Here is a 17,397-nt window from a genome sequence, read left to right as displayed (position 1 = left end):
GCCTCCAGTTTTCTGGGTTTTGGTACTAGACTGATGGTGGGGCAGTTATTAGATATTAAAAACTTTAAGAATACTGGATTGGGAGGGGAAGCTCATCAGTTTGTTTCAGGTGTTTTGAATTTGAGAGGATTTTGCTATATTTAAGTAGAAATAAGTAGTAGACAGATGTAATGGATCTGGTACTCACTGGAGAGGTGTTGACGGGTGATATAAATTTGGGAGTCACTTGCTTTGCTGATAATTGAAAACAGGCACACATGAACTTGCTCAGGGAGACAATTTAGAAAAGGAAGAGAAGGAGACTTAGAATCAACCCTCAAGAAGCACAACATTAAAGGTCAAGTATGAGGAGGATGAGTCAATGAAGGACGCAGGGAGATTGTAGTATTATTGAATACAAGGGAAGTATTTTAAGGAGGAACTGGTCAATAATGTCTGAAAATGCTCTTTGCTCAAATGTGTGGCTAATCCTTAGCAAGATCCCTTTAAGTAAAATGATGGGGGCAGAAACTAGGTTGAAATAGGTGGAGTAGTGAGTGATAGGAAAGGAAATGGATACAGTAAATTAGGCAGTTTTGTAAAAATTGGAAAGGTACTTACGATACTATGTTAGTAGCAGGAAATGAAAGAATAAAAATCCAATTACTTAAAAATTGTATGTTTGAACAGAAAAAAGGAGGATGGTAATATATCAAAATATTTAATAGTATTTGGTTCAGAATAGAGGAACTGGTGTGATTTAAATTTTTTTTCCTTTTCCTGTTTTAAATAAGCAAATATTTAATAATAGGTAATAAGAAAATATGGATTATTTATTTATCAGTCAGGATTCGATTTATAAGAGACAGAAACCATGCCAGTTATTTGAACAGAGAGAATTTCATATAAAGAGTTATTAACTGGGTATAAAGTTAACTAAGAAAGTGCTAGATTAAAAAGAATACTCTAAGGTATCATGGAGGTGGCTCCTACAGGAAGCAACCATGGCTGAGGGAATATGGGCAACAGGTTTTAATTACTGAAACTTAGAAACTTCAGAGAAAGGGCTCTACATAGCTGAAACTCAGACCTCTGATGAAAATGTGCTGGCAGGTGTCTTTGGAGTGAGGATTGAGGGTGATGAAGCTGGTTCTGCAAGTGTTGGAAAAACTGCAAAGTGGATTCAGCTGCTGCTACAGGAAGGCACTTCTGTTACTGCTGATGTGGAAGGTTCAGGAAAGCCATCCACTATGGGGCCTGAGCATCTCTGCACACTTTTGCTGGGAATACCAAGAATCTATAAGCCCCTGACTGCTCTTTTCCCGGGTCATCAGGCTTATGCTTGCAGGGTTGAATTAATGTCTTACCCTGGACAAATAGGCTTGCTTTCACTTAGTATAAAGAGATTCTCCAAACTCAGTGTTCTTCTGTAAGGCAGCCCACTGTATGTGCAGGAATCCATCATGGGCCCTTTGGGTCATCTCTCTGCGACTTAGGTGGGGGTAAGGGTGGGACGTGTACGACCAATGGAAGTAAACTTGAAGCTTTGGCTGCTACTTTGCCATGAATAATGTAGTCTTTTTATCTCTGACACAGTAGTCGTCTGTCTTCTGCCAATATTCATGAAACTGTGGCAGGCTAACTTGTTAGCAAGTAGAATAAAATCTTAGATTTCATCATGAGTTATGAAATATTGTTTGCAGGCTCATTATGAGTGGGAGATGTGTTTCTACCTCTGTGTTAACCAGCAGTTTTGTAGTATCCCTCACTTGGTCCTAAGGAACACCTGTGTAGCCTTTAAGGATGCCCCTGTTCATGGTGATAATGAAAATTCATCTAGAATGCAGTATAGAGAGCCAAAGGGAGAATAAGAAAAAGAGTTGAGAGATATAAAATAGATTGAGAAATATTAATGTTTATTAGGAGTCTCAGATGAGTTTAATGGAATAAATGATAGAGAATCAATATTTGAAAAAATATCAAGAATAAGGAGGAAATACTAAAAGCTACCAAAGAAAAAGGGCTGATTACTTACAAAAGAATGACAGCTAACAGCAGAGTTCTCCACAGCAATAGATGCCAGAAGACATTGGAAAAATATCTTTATACTGCTGAGATAAAATAACTGCCAGTGCAGAATTTTATATTAGCCAAATGATCATTCAAGAGGGAGGACAGAGTTGTGCAATAAATTAATAAAACATTTTGAAGAATTATTGATGATAAAATTATGATTAAATAATGCACAGTATAAAATATGTCTATATCTGTATTTATATCTAATATAGTGAAATAGTAAAGCAAGTACATGCACTTGAGCTGCACTGCCTGGGTTTAAATTCAGACTTACCGCTGTATGACCTTGGGCAAGTTAACTTCTCTGTTTTATACCTCAGTTTCAACCCTGTAAAATGGGAATAACAATAATACCTACCTCATTGGGTTGTTGTGGGGATTAAATGGATTAATATATATGCTTGCCATTATCATCATCATCATCATCAACCCAACATTTTTGTAGAATATTGTAAAGAGTCCTTAAAACTTTTATATGTTAACATTGAATATCTCAGGGAGATGGGGTTGGTATGGAGGAGAGAGAAGATAATTTACTTGTTTACTTTAAATCTCTGTATACTTTGGCTTCTTAAATTAATTCATTCAACACTAGTTGAGCATCTTGACTACATTAGGCACTCTTTTAGGTACTAAGAATACAGCAGTGAATACAAGAAAAAAATTCCTGTTCAACCATGGCTTACATTCTGCTGTGAGGGTAAAAGGCAATAAACAAGGTATATATGGGAGAGAGAGTGTGTGTATACACACACTTACATACACATATATAAACTGTTAGTGATAAGTGCTCAGGAGAAAAATAAAGCATGGAAGGGGATAAGGGGTTTTTAATTTCAAATAGGATGATCAGGGAGTGCATGTGAAGATAACATTTGTGTAAAGAGCTGCAGGAGATAAGAGAGAGCCTTGAGGGTTTCGTTTATAAGAGCATTTAGTTGAAAGGAACAGCAAATGAAAGTTAAAATTAGTGAAGAAAAAGCATTACTGGCATTCTCAGAGAATAACAAAAGAGGTTAGTGGGGCTGAAGAAGGTTACTGGAGCAGGGAGAAAGGGAGTGAGGCCACAGAAGTAATAGATTTATTTGGAAAAAAAATGTTTTGCAGCCTTTTAAAGAGCTGTGGCTTTTACTCTGAATGAGATGGGAAGTCATTTGAGTGTTATGAACTCTTGACTTCTATTTTACATTCTAACTCTACTAGGTTGAAAACAGATTATTACTTTAGTAAATACTCCAATTAAAAAAGAACAACTAAAAGTGTACATGGATTCTAATATCACTTCCCTCCTCAAGAATCTACAGTGCTTCCGTGTTATCTGTTGTGTTACCCTAAGTTTCATTGCTTATGTTTTAAAGCTCTTCATAGTCTTGCCACATTTTACCTGTTTAATCCCATTTCTTCCAATTCTTCCAGACCTAGGTAATTCTTCTAGTCCTAATTTTTCTAAACCTAGGACCAGTTTTAGCATAGTTCCATTACTTACAATTTGTTCTGGTAAAAATAACTGGGAGATTTTACATCATGGACAATGAATACATAAAAGTTTTTTTTCTATAAATAAATGTTTTGGAAGTCTTCATTTAAGTGTTGTTGAAGCTCTTAAACATGTAAATAATTGATTCACTTTCATCATCTTATTAGTCAAGAGTCCTAGTTGCAGAAAACAATCTGTTTTATCTAGTGATTTATTAGAGGGTACTGACCAGCTAACAGAATCTTTGGGAGGGCCATGAAATCAGATATTTTTGTTATATAGCTTGGAAACATGCAGGCAGGAGAAATGCTCAAGCATACCATGTGGCTTTCATGGTATGATCCCGCTCCATTCCCTCTGTTGCCCACATGTTATCTTTGAAGCTAGGCACCAGTCACTGGAACTTCTGTCAGAGCTACCACAGAAGAATCAGACACTGTCACCACTGTGCTTGAAAGATCACTGCTTCAGATCATTTACTTCTTCCTTCCAAATATTGCATATTTATGTATACTCAGCAATGCCTAGGCCTTGTCTCGAACTTTAGCTGGAGTGGAGTCTGGGAAATGTTACGTATAGTTATCCATCCTCTGCAATGTATGAAGGTATGCTTGAAAGGTTAGAGTGAGTGTTGAGTATCTACCACATTCATAATAAAAAAAATGAAAATAAAAATGACAATGGAGTATCCTTTTTCAGTTATCAGATTAGCAGCAATCAAAAGTTTGACAACTTTTATGTTAACAAAAATACAGGGAAACAGCTGGTCATAAATTCTGGTAGAAATATAAATGTGATTAACAAATACATAGCATTAATATTAGTTCTTAGATAAGAACTTAGTCCCTTTGTCCTCATGGTGAAGCATGAGGTAAAGAAGCAATACTCTTTACTGTATAATGTAATTTCTCTTTACTAACATATAAATGTTAATACAGAGAGAACTGAGTTTTCCATTTGCTTTTCTGAATTAATGGAATGAATATGAGAAAATTATTAAAACTTTTACCTTAAATTGTTACGTTTTTCACTGGTATTTTTGTGTTAAAGTAAGTATCCAAGGAAATGGTAAATTGTAGATATATGAGAATATCTAATTAAAAGTTCTGCTGAGTTTTTCCTTATTTAAGGAATCTTGCAAAACATCTGAATGTCGTATTGCTTTGTCTACTTGCACATACTCCTCTCTAATTTATCCCCCCAATAATGTTGGTATGCTTTGTTAATATAACGTCAACTTAGAACTTCGATCTAGTCCTGGCTTTCAACTACTGACTTATTTGAAAAATCTAATAATATTTTAACAAAAATACTTGACTGCAATGAAAAGATGGAATGTCCAATGAATTTGAAATTAATTTGAGAGAGGATAGATTTGGGGCATATAGAAGAGCACGCCACTTTTCCTAGTAGGGTATTATGACCTAATCTCAGTTTTGAGTCTCTATAAGTCAGTAGTCTCCAAAATGAGGTACACAAATCTGTTGGTATATGCTAAAAATATTAGAAATCTTACTATATATGTCTTGGTAATAGTACATGGTTTTGAAAGTTTGAGAGCCATTGATATTTAGGCAATTTATTGTTTTATGTACCAAAAAAAGCAGCAGCTGAGACCAAGGGGTGAAGCATTTATAACTCATAAAATAAACTTGGAATGTGAACATAAACATTTTCTTTTCTTTTAATAAACGTGGCTGAACCTTGATGGAGAATGTTGAGATATTAACAAGCTTATAGTAATTCAAGGGCATTTATCCAAATTGGGTTGCATCTCTTTGTTTTGTTTTAATATTTGTACTAAGCTTGTATACCATGGATGAAGATTTCATAGCCTAGTGTTTTCTCTCAGATTTTTTTGCCAGTTGAAAATACAGATGATATCAACACCAAAACCATGTCCTTCCCTTTCAATTAATTGCAGTTTCTGGCCATTTCACGTTGGGTAGCTTTTTCCTCAGTATCCATCCACTTTACAACCATTTTCTCTGATTGCTGTATGCTCTGTGGTACCAAAAGAGATGCCATTTTTTTCCCTCGTACTTTCATGTATCCAGTACATTGTGGTGTGCATCCTATAAGAGAGCAGGAAATATTATTGACAACAGTAATTTCATAATTTATGAATGTTCATGTTTTTATCTCAGATATTCAAGCTTAAAGCAGTCCAATTGGCTGAGAAACTCCTTCCTGCCTTTAACACACCTACAGGGATTCCTTGGGCAATGGTGAATCTGAAAAGGTAAATTCTATTTTTATGTGGTTATTCCTGTTCTAAACAAATTAGATTAACTGATTTTTTGACCCTTTAAAAAGGTATTAGAAATTTCTAATGATCAGCCCCCATCATACTTTTTAAGACTTAAACTGTTTTTCTCTTCGTATGTACAGAAGCATATTTCTTTAAAACATTGTCTGATTTTTAAAATATGTTCTTTACTTTGAAACAGTTTGCTTGCCGTAACCGTATTCCAGTTTCTACTGCTTGTTTCTCTAAGTCTAGATTTCTGTCTCTTACAAAATAGTTGTTTCTTTATGATTTGCTTATTCATTTCCATTTAGTGCTGTAATGGATTAAAAGTGCTTTCCCTCTTTTGTTTTATGTACACGACGTGTTGATCTTTTTCTAAGTCAAAATGGAACACAGTATACCTTAAAATCAGGGCTTCCTATTGCTGAACGTCTTACTGATGATAAGGGAAGACATAATTCCTGACGTTGACTATAGGGTCCTTTTTATGGTATTTACACTGTTGAAGTTCAAAGTGAGGCATGATTCTGTGACAGCTTTATTTGGGAAAACTAATCTATTTTAGTCATTTCTTTCTAATGGAGAACTTTATAAAGTTTTAATTTTCACTGAGAAATCAGTATTTAATACTGAACATGACATCTAACTTTACTATTCTTTGATGTCATGCAATATATATAATGTAAACTCCCTGTTTGTGAGGAAAAAGCTAGCTAGAGTTCCAGACCAACCTCCACAAAAGGATGTGGTCACATACCTGTTCTCTGTCCTTAGTTTCATGACAGATTTTCTGATGTTTCCTTCAGTAGCATTGTCAGAGTCATATCATATAACTTTCTTAGATAATAAGAATTTTAACTTAATTAGCTTACAATTTAAGTCTGAGATGAAGAAAGACTGCAGGATATCATTATTATTATTATTATTTGTCTATATAGAAAATAACCGAAAAATCCAGCATTGCAGAACTTCAAACTTAGATTGAGATGAAAATAGAAGGGTTTTCAAGGACCATGTCTTGAACATAAGTTTAATTTTCATGTTGTTTCTTTGTATATATTCATACACATACATATTTTACTTGGGTTTATAGATCACAGATGTAATTATTTACCTATTTTTTAAAGGTTTTTGTTTTTGTTTTTTATTGAGTTCTACATGTGTCTCACAAACAGCCTTTCTTCCAATCTTGCTGTCTGAAAGCCAACTCATGTTAATAATCTAACATTATTTATCTCCTACAATATGATATATAGCATACAGAAGCACAAACATAGATACTGGTGGAGCTTTTAAAATTTTTTACGGTTTGTTTGGATACTTGCTTTTCTACTTCTTATTTTTCTCACTCAACAAAATCTCATGGAAATACTCTTCCAGGTCATGCCACAGAACTTTAAATCAATCTTTGTGATGACTACATAGTGGAATATAGGATATATTATAATACAAAGGTTATACCATAATTTGTTTAATCATTCCATATCAGTGGTATTTGTTTATTTCCATTGTTTTGCTACCATAAACATTGTTACAATAGCATCCTGTTATATGTGTCCTTGTTTAGTGGGGAATTTTCTCTGAAAATGATTCTTAGGAATATGATTGCTGTATCAAAGGGCATATGTCTCTTTTATCTTTGTGGGATAGATTCCCAAGTGTGGAATTGCTGGATCAAAGCATATATGTATTTTTAAATTTAGTAGTTACTCCCCAGATGTTTTCCAAAAGGCTGTAGGTCATCACATTTCCATCAACAATGTGTGCGAGTACCAAAATGTCTACAAGTATATGTTCTGTTTAATTTTCAAGAGACTGATGGCTATAAAGTGTTACTATTGTTATTTTCATTTGTATTTTCTGCTTAGTGAATCTGAGCATCTTTTCATAAATTTGTTGAACATCTAGATTTGTTTTTTGTGAATTGTCTGTTCCTAGTGTTGATTGGATTGTTTGTCTTTTTCTAGTTAGTTTATAAAAGAGCCTTGTAGATTATAGAATTATTTCTTTTTTCCCTGTTCTACTACTTGTTTGTTAGCTTTATTTATAATAATTTTTCATTCCTAAGTTTTAAATGTTTATATATTCAAATACATATATATCTTTTATAACTTCGGTGTTTTCAATCTTGGTTAAAAAGATTGTCTTCACCTATATTTTATAGTCTTCTGGATTTCCATAAAATGTTTTTATAATACTGCTTTTTTAAAAAAAATCATCAAATATGATGTTGGCTGTAGATTTTTTAATCAATTGCCTTTATCAGATTGAGGAAGTTTTTTTCTCTAGATAAACTGTTAAAATAACTTAGAATAAAATTATTCAAAAACTCATTAGATACTATTCTTACTAGGCTCTTTGTGAGGTGTTTTCACAATCTTAAATGTCATTTAATTTCCTAACAACCATGTGAGCTAGGTATCATGAACTCTCAACACATAAATAAAACATATCAAATTGAATTGCCAGTATACAAGTAGATATAAAGGGGAAAGTTTAACAAGTACATGGTACTGGAGAGACAGAGGTTAGTGTTTAAGGCTGCCAAGGTGAAGGGCCCTTGGTAAACACCCCAGGCTTTCAGCTGAGATCCCAGAGGGCCAGTTCCTAGAGGGAGAGGTGAAACTGAAATAGACTACCCTTAACAAAGCCTAAAACCAAGGTAATCTGCCTATACTCAATCTATGTTTGAGAGGAAACTTAACCTTCTGAGAAAGAAGATAATATCCAAAGAGTCTACACTTTTTCATTTATATAGTTTGGCTTCCAATAAAAATTTATAAGGCAGGCTAAAAAAAAAGAAAAAAAAGTAAGAAGATATCCTAGACATATATCTGCACAAATGAAATGTACACAAGATTATTCAGTGTGAAAGTTTTCATAATAGCAAAATATTAGAAATTTGCCAAAGGACCACTGTAGAGGATTGATTAAATAAGTTATGTCTATTCATATAACATAGTAGTTTTCATACAGGCATTATGAGCATTTGAGGCAGGACAGTTCTTTATCAGGATACTGTCATGTTACATCTTTGGCCCCAGGACAATAACTGTAAGTTGTACCTTCAAGGTTTGAAACAACTCAGAATGCTCTCACACATTTTCATATGCCTCTGGGGTGAGGCATTTCAATTGAAAATCATTAATGTCATGGAATTCTGTGCATCTATTAAAAAATAAAATGAGAAAGTTGTTTATGAACTGATATGGAACGCCTACTGAGGGACATCTTAATAGTAAAATCCGACGTACAGAGCAGTAAGTATACTTTGCTATGTTTTGTTTAAGAAAGGAGGAAAATAAGAATGTATAGTTGGATTGCTTATATATGCATAGAAATTTCTGTACTTATACATAAGCTAATGAATGATTATATTTGGGGCCTGTAAGGGGAAGAGAGATGAGAATGGGGTGAAATATATTTAATGTATACTTTTCTACATTGTTTTGCTTTTTAGAACATGTGGATATTCTATTAACAATAATTTTAAAATAATAAAATTTTAGATATAAGTAATCTATTGTTTGAGATAATAATTTCTAAGAGATATATTTAAAATTTATGTATTCATTCAAAAAAATGTTTCATTTTTTTCCCCAATCCTGTCTCCTTTTACCTTTTCTTTCATTCAGTGGAGTAGGGCGAAACTGGGGCTGGGCATCTGCGGGTAGCAGCATTCTTGCTGAATTTGGTACGCTACATATGGAGTTTGTCCACCTCAGCTACTTGACAGGAAACCCGATTTACTACAAAAAGGTTAGTTTTCTTGCCTTCTTTTCTTTGTTATAAAAGAATCCTTTAGGATTCTACCCCAAAGATTTGATTAATGCTTAGGAAATGTTTGCCTTTTTAAAAATTATGTAAAGAAATGTCCCTTCTATTTAGAACATATTTAAAATATTTACTGTTATTTGAGAAGATATAACCACTAGTAAGTTTTTTAAAAATTCCATTACTATCTCTATTTAGCATTGTGCTGAAGTTCCTAGTTAGCATGGCAAGATGAGACAAACAAAATGAACAAAAAGTTAAAGAATTGAAAAGGAAGAAAGAAAACAGTAACTGTTCACAGATGAGATGATTACCTAAAATATTAAGACAATCTACATATAAATTATTAGAAATAAGAGCTTAATTTATATTTTGAATAAAAGGTCAATATAAATATTAAAAATCAGTAGAATTTCTCTGTACCAGCTACAGCAGGCAAGAAAGTATCATTTATAAAAACATATCTTATGTGGTAGGATGAAAGTATAAGTTTCCCACAAATAAATCTAACAAACGATAAACAAAGTTCAAAACTATTAAGTGACATTAAAGATGACCTAAATAAATCGAGAGATGTATTATGTTCATGTACAGGAAAACAATATCATAAAAATTTCAGTCATCTCCAGATTGATCTATAGCATCAATTCAATGCCAATCAATTCCCCAATGCCTTTTTTTTTTTTTTTAAATGCAACTTGACTATACACTTCTAGCACTTAAATAGAAGAGAAACATTCAAAATATTCCTGAAGAAAAACATGTTGGGTGGGTTTGTATTACCCAGTTATCAACACTAACAGTATAGTGTTGGTGCATAGAGACAAGTAAGACTGATGAACAGAATAAATAGCCCTTAAACAGACCCACATATTTGTGGAAATGTTGTAACAATGGTAGCATTGTAGATTATAACAATTCTACGAGCATTAAAGGTTTAAATTTAAAAGACAAAATCTAATAAAGTTGAAAATACATATACTCTATAACCCAGCAATTCCACTCTTTGGTATGTACATTTATATCACATACATAAAAACAATGTTTATATTAGCAATTTATATGATAAGATTTAATACAACAGTGAAAACAAATTAATTATGGTCACATTCATCAATCAAAAGAGTATAATACAACTTTTATAAAGTTTAAAAGAAGCAGAGCTGAACAAAATATCGTTTAGGGATTCAAAAGTGATTTTAATAGAATCAGGATGATGATGAACAAAATTCAGAGCTGTGATGATATCTAGGACAAGGGCAGTAGTATGTGAATGGGTAGCAGTAAACAGAACAGCAAAGGTTATGTAGTGTTGTATTTCTTAAATTGAGCTGTGAGTAGAATCTATATATATTCCTTTCTGTGTATGAAATATTTCATCAACTGAGAAGAATTTTCAGTTAAAGATAGCAAAATGGAGCCAGATGACAGAATTTTCCTTTTCCTGATTAAATGAACAATAACAGTGAAAATAATAAAGACCAGCAAAAATTCATCAATAACAATGTAAGAAGGAAAGGCTGTAGCCTCATGTCATAAACATGTGATGGAAAAAAAAAAAAAAAAAAAGCAAAAGATATCTGCTATGATACTTAAGTCTGTTTCCCACCCTATCTTGAATCCTTACTGGGCAGAGAAAGAAAGTCAACAAATTCCTGGTATTCCCTATTAATCTTACAGGGGAGACCAGTGCGTAGGGTGTCCAGTATATAATTCCCACAGCACCAGAGGGGTTCTCACCTTCCATCCTTCATGAGCACATAGACTTCAGGAAATGAGCTAGTACACTAGTACTCCAAATCTCAAAGTGTATCCAGAAGGGGAGAATATCCCCGTGCACACACACAGTAGGAAGAAATTTGAGGACAATTCAGCTATACTCTATCAAACCAAAGTTCAGGTCCGAGCTGACCCAGTTAAATGTGAGCAAGATGAAAGAGAAAGCATGGCAATTATACAGACATACTGCAGGAAGCAAAATCAGGGCAGTAAATAGCATGTAAAAGACTGATAAAGAACCCAGTTTGAAATTTTAAAGGTCTCTGTGAGCAATTCATACTATAATAGAGATTGAATTCAGTAAAATTAGAACTCAAAACCAAAATAAAACAGTAAAATACAAGAAAATTGTAGCGCTAAAGAAACAAATTGAGACGTTACGTAATATATTTCTGAAAAATAACAAATAACTTGTACATAGTTGAAAACTGAATTACTGACATGGAATAAAAGCAAGAGATAATCATAGCGAAAACAAGGAAAAACAAAGAGATTAAAAAGATGATAAATTTGTAAAACAATCTAACCTATGGTATTTCTTTTCTTTTTTTTTTTTAATTTTTGGCTGCGTTGGGTCTTCGTTGCTGTGTGTGGGCTTTCTCTAGTTGTGGCGAGTGGGGGCTACTCTTCGTTGCGGTGCACGGGTTTCTCATTGTGGTGGCATCTCTTGTTGTGGAGCACGGGCTCTAGGTGCGTGGGCTTCAGTAGTTGTGGCGCGTGGGCTCAGTAGTTGTAGCACGCCGGCTCTAGAGCGCAGGCTCAGTAGTTGTGGCGCATGGGCTTAGTTGCTCTGCGGCATGTGGGATCTTCCTGGGCCAGGGCTCGAACCCATGTCCCCTGCATTGGCAGGCGGATTCTTAACCACTGCACCACCAGGGAAGTCCTATATGGTATTTCTTAAGTGGAGGACCTAACCCATAGAACTCACCTAAAAGCAACAAAAAGGAGAAACAGAACTATGAACTCCATTTTTAACAAAATTAGGAGATACTTGATACTTCATGTAACAAAATAGGAAGAAAGGTTGGCATAAGCAATCAAGGTCAGAGAGAGGTTTGGGTAACTGAGGAGAGGATATTGGTGGCTACAGATTTCAAAAATAAAAAGCTAATAGAGCAGTTCTCTAGATTAAGTGGTACACCTTGAGGTACAAAACCAAATCCTCGTTAGCAGCAATGAGAACAGGATCACAGACCAATGGTGGATGCTTCTTTGGACCCCACTAAATATGATGTGTTGAGAAGCTAGAAAAACAGAATTCAGTTAGGAATCTCACTGACAAGCTGTATTTGTGCCCATACACTTTGGTGAGGGAAGAGAATGAATGACAGATTCTCTATTATGCGTAGTGCTGCATTGCTAGTTTCAGTTGCCTGAGGAGAAGCAAAGGCTTAAAAAAGCACATTCACATTTGGACTCTACTTATCCTTTTATGTCAAAACTCATGTGAATTGCTGGTTCAAGAAAAATAGTAATGAGTAAGTCATCAAAAAAGAACATGTATAGAATTTATACAAAAATATTACCAGAAAAAAAAAAGAAGGAAAAAATGTGAAAAATAAATGATGGCCAAACAATGCTTATCAGAAAATAGCAACTGAAGACCTGGACCAAACATCACCATGAGAGAGAAGATAATGAAGCTCTCATCTCTGTGAAACAAGAATATAAGATGTGATATCATTAATAAAGTATAAGAAAAAATTAAGTTATCGTCAAAATGAAGGGCAAAATGGAAGCAATACAAAGAAAGCATTCAAAATATACTAAGAGACTTAGAAGACAAAATTGAGACAGGCTAGTAAACATATGGAAATGAAAAGATAGATAAAAAGATTTAGAAAGGAAATAATAGATGTGGAAGAGAAGCAGAGAGGATTCAATGTATGCATAATTTTCAGGAGACAAAAGAACGCTAATTTTTTCGTCTTTCTTATTCATAACAACATCATCCTGAACTGACTAAACCTGGTTCATGGAATTATTCAGATTGAGATTGTTGTACATAGAGTTGGTCTCAAACATGAATGAACACAGGTAATAAGCATCCCTGAGCCCATTCCTAAAACTGCATGATGACAGAATCCAGCTGAGTGAAAGATGATTGGAAACTTTGTGTTAAAAGGATTAATGTTATAATGCTCAAGTCCAGAAAATAGTGAAGTATATATAAGGTCCTGTGAAAAAGAAAATGTTTCCCCAACTCATTTATACCAATTAAGTTATCCTTCAGATGAGAAGATAACATTCTCAAATAAGAATACAAGAAATGGAATACCTTTGTGCTTTTTTTTTTTTAAGCACTTAAAAAATCCATCATCCAGTCTAGAGATGAATCAAAACAAAGTCCCTGGGAAAGTCTCTAGCTTCTTAATATGTTTCATGATTTTTTCCCCCCTTAACTTCAGGATATCTTTTAGGAATTGGAAGTTTAGGAATTTTAGAAATATAGGGATATCTATTATGGGATCAATATTTAAAGTTCAGCAATTTAGTTTTACTTTATTTACTTTTTCATCTATTAACTTCAGAGTGGTTTCATACTTTTTTATTACAAATGTCCTATTATGATTATATTTCTATGAAATTATTTCTGTTCTTATGTTTAGTTATGTACACATTGAATATGTCTGGAATGATGTTTATCACCGATGTTTCTGATTGCTATTTCTGGATAGTAGAATGTTGGAATTTAAATTGGTTTCCGTCTGTGCTCTTTTCTTTGTATTTTTATTTCTTGACTTTTAAATAACGCTCATATTTCATCTTATAAAAATAATGAGTCATTAGAAGCCTTTCCTTACCATCTCACACACGCACACACACACACGATTGGGTGGTGGGATGGCAGTGTAGGCTCTGAGTGAGGAGAAAAACAAAGCTCAGATTAATATAAAACCTTAATGATTTTTTTTTCATTAATTGCATTCTTAATTTTATTTTGCTTAGGTCATGCACATTCGGAAACTACTTCAGAAAATGGATCGTCCAAATGGTCTTTATCCAAATTATTTGAATCCACGAACAGGTCGCTGGGGTCAGTGTAAGTATTTCTATTACAACTGATGCTTTGTTGAAAGATTGAAACTTGTGCTTGATGTGTTGATAAATATACTACATGTAGTGTTAGAAACCTCAGTTAGTGTATAACCCTGTGATCTGCTAGTGCTGTTACCTTTGGCAAGTTTCTAATCTCTTGTAGCTTCAGGTTTTCTACTTGTAAAATGGAAACATGAATTTCCTCTCTCACAGGAGTATTTTATTTTGTGTATGTGTAAGTACTTTGCTAAAATATAGTGTGGCATTTGCGAAGGGTTGTACTTTTAAGCCCTTATTTGTAAACTATATCTTCATGTAAATAAGAGCATTGCTTGATATAAGTATGTAGTAACGGAATATGAAGAACAGTTGAGCGTGTTAAATGACTAGAAAATGGGGTGATTGCTCTTGGACAGGCCATGTCTGGTCATTCATTTTAAAAGAAGGTATCAGTGTCTTATTTACCAGGCTCTTGAATGAGACTGGAGATAGGGAAAGAATATATAGGACTTGATCTGAATTCAGGCAGCTCTCAGGCTAGCAGGCAGGGTAGGCAGACACACTTAGAAGTAGTTGAAATATAATGTGATAGATGTTGTATTGATAGTAGAGGAATGTACCAATTGTTAGGTGAGACTGTGGTAGAAGTGATTTCCTCTGTCTCAGGAGACAGTGTTTTGTTTGGGGATGGGGTGATTTTCTTATTAGAGTTTTAGAATTGATCTTTGAAGGAATTGATTTTTTAAAAACAATAAATAATAAATGTTTTCTGTTAGTTCATGAAAAAAACAAAACACAAATGGACAATATACAGATGTTCATATTTAATCCTAAAAGTGGTGCTAATGAGGATGATATGTGGAGACAACGTAGTGTAACAATACACTCTTTCTGTACAGACTGGTGCTACTTTACTAGAATGTACAAAAGACTCCCATCTGTAGTACCATATTTGTAGCATCTCCATAGACTGGTCATCAGAGACCTTTGTCCCTCTGTCTTCCCACTTCACCAAGTCCCTAATCAAATCAATGAAGCTTTTAAACAGAAGACACTGTTCTTTATCAGATCTATAAAGGAAATGGACACATCCCTGTATCCAGTGCTTCAAAAAGTATTAAAATTTGTATGACCTTTGAACTAGTGACTCATTTCTAAGCATTTATTCCAAAGAAATTTTCAGATATATATATATATAGAAAGAGAGAGATAGATATAAATGTAGATACATACACACACACACACACACACACACACACACACACACAGCACATATATATGTATATAGAGAGAGGTAATTTACAATTTTGGAGTTATTTATAATAGGGATAATTTGGAAACATTCTAAAGCACTCCATAGAAAGTCCAATGGAACTTTCTATGATGATGAAAATGTTCTATTTCTGTCCTATCTAATATAGTAGTGGTTATTAGCATGTGGTTATTGAGCACTGGAAATGTTAGTATGGTTGTGGAACTGCATTTTAAATCTTATTTACTTTTAATTAATTTAAATTTAATTAGCTATTTGTGACTAGAGCCTACCACATTGGACAGTGCAGTTTTTAAACATCCTATGAAAGAGATTTGGTTAAATTATAATCCCTCCAGATCTGATATACAATATAGTCATTAAAAGTTACGCTATAGAATACTTGACATAGATAAATATGAAATATCTAGAAAGATATTGAGAAAAGGAGAGAAAACAAATACCACAAGGATAGAAACCAAAGTGCTACCTGTGGGTTTTTACTGAATGTTTGTTTTTGTTTTCTTCTTTTGTTTACCTCTATTAATCTAAATTTGATAATGGACATGTATTACAAGATTAAAAACATTTTTAAATAAAAAGATGCTATTTTCCACACCAAAATCTTAGAATACTGGAAAAAATAAATCACTGTTTGAGAATTGCCAGCCTTTGAAATGACCAGCAGTATCTCACTGATGGCATCTTAATTATTAAAGTTATAACTCTTTCTCTTCATCATATGGTGTTGTGAAAACTAGATAGCCACATGAAAAAGAATGAAGTTGGGCCCTTACCTTTATCAGATACAAAACTTAACTCACAATGCACCCAAGACCCTAAATTTAAGGACCAAAACTATAAAACTCTTAGAAGAGGGACAAATCTTCATGACCTTGGATTTGGGAGTGACTTCTTCAAAAGCATAGGCAACAATAGAAAAAATAGATAAATTGGATTTCATTAAAATTAGAAACTTTTGTGCATCAAAGGATATTGTCATGAAATTGAAAGACAACCCACAGAATGAGAGTTTATTTGAAAATAAATGAGAGTTAATATTTGCAAATCATATATCTGATAAGGGCTTAATATCCAGAATATATAAAGACCTTCTAAAACTCAACAGCAAAAAGACAAACACTCAATTAAAAAATGGGTAAAGGACTTGAATAGATATTTCTCCAAAGAAAATATTCAAATGGAAAATAAACACATGAAAAAAATGCTCAACATCGTTAGTTAGTAGGGGAATGCAATTAAAAGCATAATGAGATGTCACTTCACACCTACCAGGATGACTGTAATCAAAAGGACAGATAATGAGTGTTGGTGAGGATGTGTGGAGAAATTGGAACCCTCTCACACCACTAGTGGGAATGTAAAATGGTGTAGCCACTGTGAAAAACAGTTTGGTGGTTTCACAATAAGTTGAACATAGAATTCCATATGATCCAGCAGTTCATCTCCTAGGTATCTACCCAAAAGATTTGAAAGCAAGGACTCAAACAGATACTTGTATGCCAGTGTTCACAACAACATTATTTGCAATACCCAAACGTAGAAACAACCAAAGTGTCCAACAGATGGATAAACAAAATGTGGTATATACATACAATGGAATATTATTTAGCTATAAAAAGGAATAAAGTTCTGATACATGCTACAACATTGATGAACCTTGAAAATATTATGCTAACATGAAAAACGCCAGTTGCAAAAGGACAAATATTGTATAATTCCAGTTACATCAGATATCTAGAGTAGTCA

At 33.7% G+C, this 17,397-nt stretch overlaps 1 protein-coding gene across 6 annotated transcripts in view; it reads left to right on the top strand.

The window, feature by feature from the left end:
- Positions 1-17,397, top strand: part of MAN1A2 (mannosidase alpha class 1A member 2) — a 193,353-nt gene that overhangs the window by 95,202 nt on the left and 80,754 nt on the right. For all 6 annotated transcript variants that reach the window (XR_009700363.1, XM_061183625.1, XM_061183624.1 and 3 more), the window contains exons 6-8: positions 5,680-5,774; positions 9,419-9,542; positions 14,286-14,379. Coding sequence is in view for 5 of the 6 variants with exons in the window: in XM_061183625.1 (XP_061039608.1) it covers positions 5,680-5,774; positions 9,419-9,542; positions 14,286-14,379 (313 nt within the window). In the remaining variant the exon portion in view is untranslated. The remainder of the gene's footprint in view (positions 1-5,679; positions 5,775-9,418; positions 9,543-14,285; positions 14,380-17,397) is intronic.

The sequence above is a fragment of the Eubalaena glacialis genome, chromosome 3 (genome assembly GCF_028564815.1).
Source record: "Eubalaena glacialis isolate mEubGla1 chromosome 3, mEubGla1.1.hap2.+ XY, whole genome shotgun sequence".
Classification (NCBI taxonomy): domain Eukaryota; kingdom Metazoa; phylum Chordata; class Mammalia; order Artiodactyla; family Balaenidae; genus Eubalaena; species Eubalaena glacialis.
Note: the sequence above shows the minus strand (reverse complement) of the source record. Positions and strands in the feature narration are given on the sequence as shown.